The sequence below is a fragment of the Mobula birostris genome, chromosome 2, assembly GCF_030028105.1.
Source record: "Mobula birostris isolate sMobBir1 chromosome 2, sMobBir1.hap1, whole genome shotgun sequence".
Taxonomy (NCBI): domain Eukaryota; kingdom Metazoa; phylum Chordata; class Chondrichthyes; order Myliobatiformes; family Myliobatidae; genus Mobula; species Mobula birostris.
Window position 1 is genome coordinate 66,221,628 of NC_092371.1, and position 6,318 is coordinate 66,227,945.

The window sequence follows — 6,318 nt, forward strand, 5'->3', positions numbered from 1 at the left end:
CATTTCTATTGTGGAGTCTTCTTCACCTTCCGTACTTTCTTTACTCTCCTGCTTTAGTCAGTTTTCAGGATATAAACTTAACTTTCATAAGAGTGAATTTTTCCTTTGAATAGTTTAGTATTAGTTAATACTAACCCTTTTAAAATTGTAAGAAATCTATTTACTTATTTCGGCGTAACAATTACGAGGAATTATAAATTCCTTTTTAAAGACATTTTTTTTACACTTCTGAATTATGTTAAGAAGGCACTATCAAATTGGTCACCCCTCTCTTTATCGTTGATTGGCCAAATTAATTCTATTAAAATGAATATTTTGCCTAAATTTTTATATTTATTTCAGGCCGCACCTGTTTTTATTCCTAAATCCTTTTTTGATTCCCTGGATTCTATTATATCTTCTTATATATGAAAAAATAAAATATCTCGATTAAATAAAGTTCATCTTCAAAAAGCTAAAAAGAATGGAGGTCTCGCCTTACCCAATTTTAGGTTTTATTACTGGGCAGTCAATATACGGAATCTTACGTTTTGGTTATACTATATTAATCAAGAGGACTGTCTGGTCTGGGTTTCTTTAGAAGCTAATTCTATTACTAAATTTTCTATCATTTTTCTTCTTGGATCCTCAATTCCTTTATCTTTATGTAATTTAACTGATAATCTTGTAGTTAAACACATTTTGAGGATTTGGGTGCAATTTAGAAAATATTAGGTTTTTTGAGGTTTTCACTTTCAAGCCCCATTGTTTCTAACTTTTTTTAAACCTATTTTTTAAAAACTGATATTGTTTTTAAACAGTGGAATAGATTGGGTATTAAATGTTTTCAGGATTTGTTTGTTGCAGATAGTCTCTCTTCATTTGAACAATTGTCATCTAAGTATATTCTACCCAAAACCCACTTCTTTTGATATTTACAAATTAGAGACATTTGCATTCTCAAGTACATACATTTCCTAAAGGTCCAGATAAGAATTTACTTGATACAATTTTTAACTTGAATACCTGCCATAATGGATCTATATCTAATATTTATGGTAAGTTGTATAATATTCCTTTAGACAAAATTAAAAATCTCTGGGAACAAGATTTACAGATTCCAATTTCTGAGGATACTTGGAATTAAATTTTTAAATTGGTTAATTCCTCATCATTATGTGCCCGTCATTCCCTTCTACAATTTAAATGGTTCATAGGGCCCACATGACTAAAGATAAGCTGTCTTGTGTTTATTCGGATATACAGTATCTCCCTATTGTGATAGATGTAACAATCGAGAAGCTTCACTAATTCATATGTTTTGGACTTGTCCGAGTCTTGAAAAATATTGGAAGGAAGTATTCCAAACTTTGTCGGTGCTTTTTAAAGTAAATTTTAAACCCAATCCTTTGACTGCCTTATTTGGAATTGTTGGAGGAAATGATATTATCTTGGAGACACATGATTTGCACATTTTGGCCTTTATTTCTCTTATAACCAGGAGGGCATTGTTGCTTAAGTGGAAGGATGTCACTCTGCCTACTCATACTCATTGGTTACATGATGTTATGTCATGCTTAAATTTAGAGAAGATTCGCTGTTCAATTTCTGAACCTATACAAGATTTCTTAACATTGTGTGGACTTTTTTTGAATTATTTTCAAAATTTTTGATATTAAGCACAGATGTTGGCTAATAATATGTTTTACTATATGATAAGGATTTTTTTCCTTTTTTTTAACCAAACAGATTTTTTTTCTGGTAGTGGGGTTAAATTTTTTTGTATGATAGAATTATCTCTTTTCAATATTATGTTTAAATTTAATTTATACGGATATGGGGTAATGAGAATATATTTGTGATTCCAATATATTGTAATTGATATATTTTATATATCCTACTGTACTTTGTATTCTTTTATGTAAGAGATCAATAAAAATATTGAAAAAGAAAAGACTTGGACAAACAAATCCCTTTAACTTAAATATGATAGTATGAAATAAAGCTGCTTCCAAGTGCTGTGCCAAAATCCCCTGGGTAATTAAGAAAGATATAACATCAGATATAGTTCTGCATCACAGAATAAAAAGTGAAAAACTGGTTCAAGCCTCCACACTCTTGAGTCACTGACAGATACTAGTCTTACAGAGGTCTGAAACAACCAACTATCCATCAAGCTTGCCCATGTTGCAAGCTTCTACATCTCACCCCTAATCAGAGAATCACGGAGGAGAGATAAATAAAGGTCATTTTAGGGAAAATGCTTCAAAATTATTTTTCACTCTCCAAAACAATCAACCAAACACCCAGTAAACCATAATTGCTTATAACATCAATAGATCTCCTACTGGTAAATGGAAACCTGTCTGTCTCTCTCAAGAAGTTTGTCTTCTCTGTAGAAGCACTGCACATAACCACACTCATGTCATTCTTTGATGGTCTGCTTTAGAGAATGATGATTCTAACTGTGCATTCTCAATTCTAACCTGGACCCTTGATATCTAATTTTACATTCACGCTGTGCTCTTTAAGATATGACTTGCATAATTTTATTCTTATTTTGCATATAGAGTTACACACAACATGGTAACAGGTCCTTCTGGCCCAATGAGTCCAGGCCTCCCAACTACACCCATGGGGTCAATTAACCTACTAGTCCATGTCTTTGGAACGTTGGAGGATACCACAGCACCCGGAGTTTACAGGGAGAGCATACAAACTACTTACAGAAAGTGGTGGAATTGAATGTGGTTTGCTCTCTAATAGCATTACACTAACTGCTACATTACCATGCCACCCTGTATTATGCTTTTTTTCTGCACTTTTCCTTTATTATTTTGAGACAACATTGTTTCCAATGACAAATAAAGTTTTCTGATAAGACTGGGTGACCATGGGGATAAACTATAAATGAGTGGATAGGAGTAGTGCAGAGCTGCTCTCACTTTCCAATGTATTTAAATCATCAACAAATGATGTAATTTCACAACATTTTCTTGTGAGTTTAAAATATAGAATTTAAACTTTTTGTTCTCTGTAATTGAAAATGTACAAAAATTCAGTGCTGCGCTTTAAGCTCCACATAAAAAATATATTATAAAACAACAACTTTTATTTATTATTATTATTATTATTATTATTATTTCTTTTTTCCCTTTCTTTTTGTACCTGCACAATGGTTGATACAGTCTTTCATTGATTCTGTTATGGTTATTGGATTTATTAAGTATGCCTACAAGAAAATGAATCTCAAGTTTGTATTTGGTGGCATACATGTACTTTGATAATAAATTTACTTTGAAGTTTAAAGACAGGGTAATGGGCGGGGGGGGGAGTTCAAATGAAATGTGAGTGGCAAGTTTTTACACAGAGAGTGTTGGGTGCCTGGGGTGGTGGTAGAGGCAGATACATTAGGAGCTTTAAAGGAGACATTGAGCTATATACATGAATGTGAAGTAAATGAAAAGATATTAAGATTGCGTATGCAGAAGAGATTAATTTATTTGGCTATTTGATTGCTAAATTAATTGATTCAGCACAACATTTCAGGGCAAAGGGCCCATTCCTGTGCTGTACTATTCTATTTTCTATGTTCTAAAGTTATTTTGCATAATTTTAACCAAGAATATCTTGACACTCTTCAACTATATGTCATAACAATAAATTTCTCAGCATATATCAGTGATAATAAACCTGATTCTAATTCCAAAAAAACCCTTGCAGTTCATTTTATTATAGAAACTTGCACAATTTGAAGAAAACTTGTTTTACCATCCCTGTCTAGGTGGTAATCCTGCTAAGATGGATTGTCTGCCTGTTACAGAAGTCCCCAAAATTTCATTCCATTTTATGCTTAAGCAACAAAGATCAAAGACCTAGCGACCTTGGAGGTACAATGGAGAAACACTCTTCAGTTATTCATGAAACCTCTGTACACATACACCTATTCTAATCTTCACAATTAGTGATGGAGCTATAATGTTGAAGGGACACTGAAGAATTAGCAAGTTCTATTAATTAAACTTTCAATATCAATAGAGGAAAGCAAACTTAAATAATGGCTATAGAACAATATCATTTTTATGAATATATCTTGATTGTTGCTTTATAGAAAATAAAAGGACCCATGTTTTGATGCATAATTCTCACAACTACAGTAGTAACCTGTTATATTATTTATTCCACCTACCCAAACAACTTCATTATAAACAGGATAAAACACAATCAGTGATTAATTTTAACCCTGTACAAAAAAGGCATGGAACTTCCAATCTTGTTCTAATTGTTTTCATGTTGCTTCATAAAACATTGATCGGCTCTATTTTTAGCAGAAAAATAATGAATTATTCTCTGCATTAACAACAGGATGGAGAGATCATCCGTACGAGTCTAGGGAAAGTCACGCCTAGAGTTCTACTCATCCTACTCTAAACGTCAATAACACTTGCAAAGTGTGAATATCAGAGCTGGTGTCTGCTTTCAAAAGGAAGCCGTTCCCATTAGTTGATGTGTTTGAGGAAGTCAACGGACGCGGGGAAACCCTTTCTTCTGCAGTGCAGTTCTGACCAGGAACTCACCTCTTGGGAGATTGATAGAAACCGAGTCAATCAGGGCCTTCAAAGGGGGACAGGACAGACACAATAAGATGCAGAAATAAGTGGAAAACGCAGGCTCAGCCGTCTCTCCCTGATTCTACACTTCACCCTTTACAGGTCCAAAAGAGGCATCGCTCTGCAGAGCCATTTACCTCGCTCTTCTGATTCTGATTCCCCTTTGCGTGCCCATGCCACTCGCGCCCCACATTGTGTCCGTAACTCTGTTTATTCCACAATAGAAACTCGCCTGTCATGCCCGCGCTCTGCTCGCACCGACAACAATCCTTCTTTAACGCCAGACTCAGTTTGAACGCTGCCGCTTATCCCCGCGTTCAACGTCCATGCAAAAACTCAGGTACGAGTAACGCGTGGGAAACTAACTTCAAAGCTATGTTTGCCGGCAACACGAAACGGATTAGAGAGACCATCCCGCGCCGACTACTTACCTGAATGACGGTTTTGACCGTCATTTCATCCACTATGGTGGTGCAGATCAAGTCATCTGGATCGGGGACAGGGTTGGCATACTTCTGCCCCATAGTGAAGATCATTGGAGTGGCGAGCAGGAACGACAGCACCCAAATGAGGGAGATGAGCTTCTTGGTGCGACTGCTGGACATAAGAGTCTTGGCTTTGAACGGGTGACAGATGGCCATGTAGCGCTCGACGCTGAGGCTGCCAATGTTGAGCGCCGTGGCATAGGTGCAAGCATCCCGGAGAAAGTAATAACCCCGGCACACGGCGTCACCGAAAGCCCAGGGGTGGTGCACCCAGATGAAGTTGTAGAGCTCGATGGGCATACAGAGCAGGAGAATGAGGAGGTCGGACAGGGCGAGATTGGCGAGGTGATAGTTCACGGTGCCCTGCAGGTGCTGCAGTGTCTTCTTCTTCACCAGGGTGTACATGGTGATGAAGTTACCGAACGAGCCCAGCACGAAGAGACAGATGTAGATCAGGGTGACCACCGCTTTGGAATAAACGTCCGTGTTCACATCCAGGTCGCTCTCTCCGGCGTCCCGGAGCCCACTGCTGCCGTTGCTGGGCGGACTGGGGTCCCGTTGGACCCTGTCCCCATCGCGCCCCTCCAGGCTGGAGTTCAACGCCAGACTCATTCCTTTGCAGATAATGTTCTGATTCACAGCGCCGCGGATTGCGGGGGGGGGGGGGGCAAATCTTCCGGTCAGATTGCAGGCTTTGGAGCGATTCCAGCCGAGGGGAGCAGTAGCTGGCGCCAAAGCAACCACCGGCTTTTTATTCCTGAGTTACACCACTCCCCCGCATGAAGTCCCGGCACCGGGACAGTGACGCAAGGGGCGGGAGGACCGGGACAGATCCTGGGCACTTTGGAAAGATGTTTTTTTTCTCTCTCTCTCTAACTACCCATAGACTGAATTATTTATGATGTTGGTGTCTGATTGAGATAAAAGAGTCGAACTTTTCCTTGTTCTGATCAAACAACATTCTCCTCGTGTCTCACTTCGTATGCTGTCCCCACTGATGAGAATTTCCAGCCTCTCAGGATGACCGAAGGGCCGGATCCTGAGCTATACCATTCTAAGTTCTATGTTCTATCACACAAGTTATAGACCTTTATAGGCTATAAAATCATGCGAGGCATGATAAGAGCAATTCTCTTTTCCCCAGGACAGAGGAGTCTAAAGCTGAAAGGCGTCGGCTTAAAGTAAAAGGGGAAAGATTTAAAAAGGAACGGAGGGGGAACTTTTTCACATAGTCAAATTTGAGA

At 38.2% G+C, this 6,318-nt stretch overlaps 1 protein-coding gene across 1 annotated transcript in view; it reads right to left on the reverse strand.

Annotated features, from left to right (window-relative positions):
- Positions 1–5,686, reverse strand: part of LOC140210601 (neurotensin receptor type 1-like) — a 65,577-nt gene extending 59,891 nt beyond the window's left edge. Inside the window, exon 1 of the mRNA XM_072279720.1 lies at positions 5,021–5,686. Within this exon, the coding sequence (XP_072135821.1) occupies positions 5,021–5,686 (666 nt within the window). The remainder of the gene's footprint in view (positions 1–5,020) is intronic.
- Between the last annotated feature and the right edge of the window lie 632 nt (positions 5,687–6,318).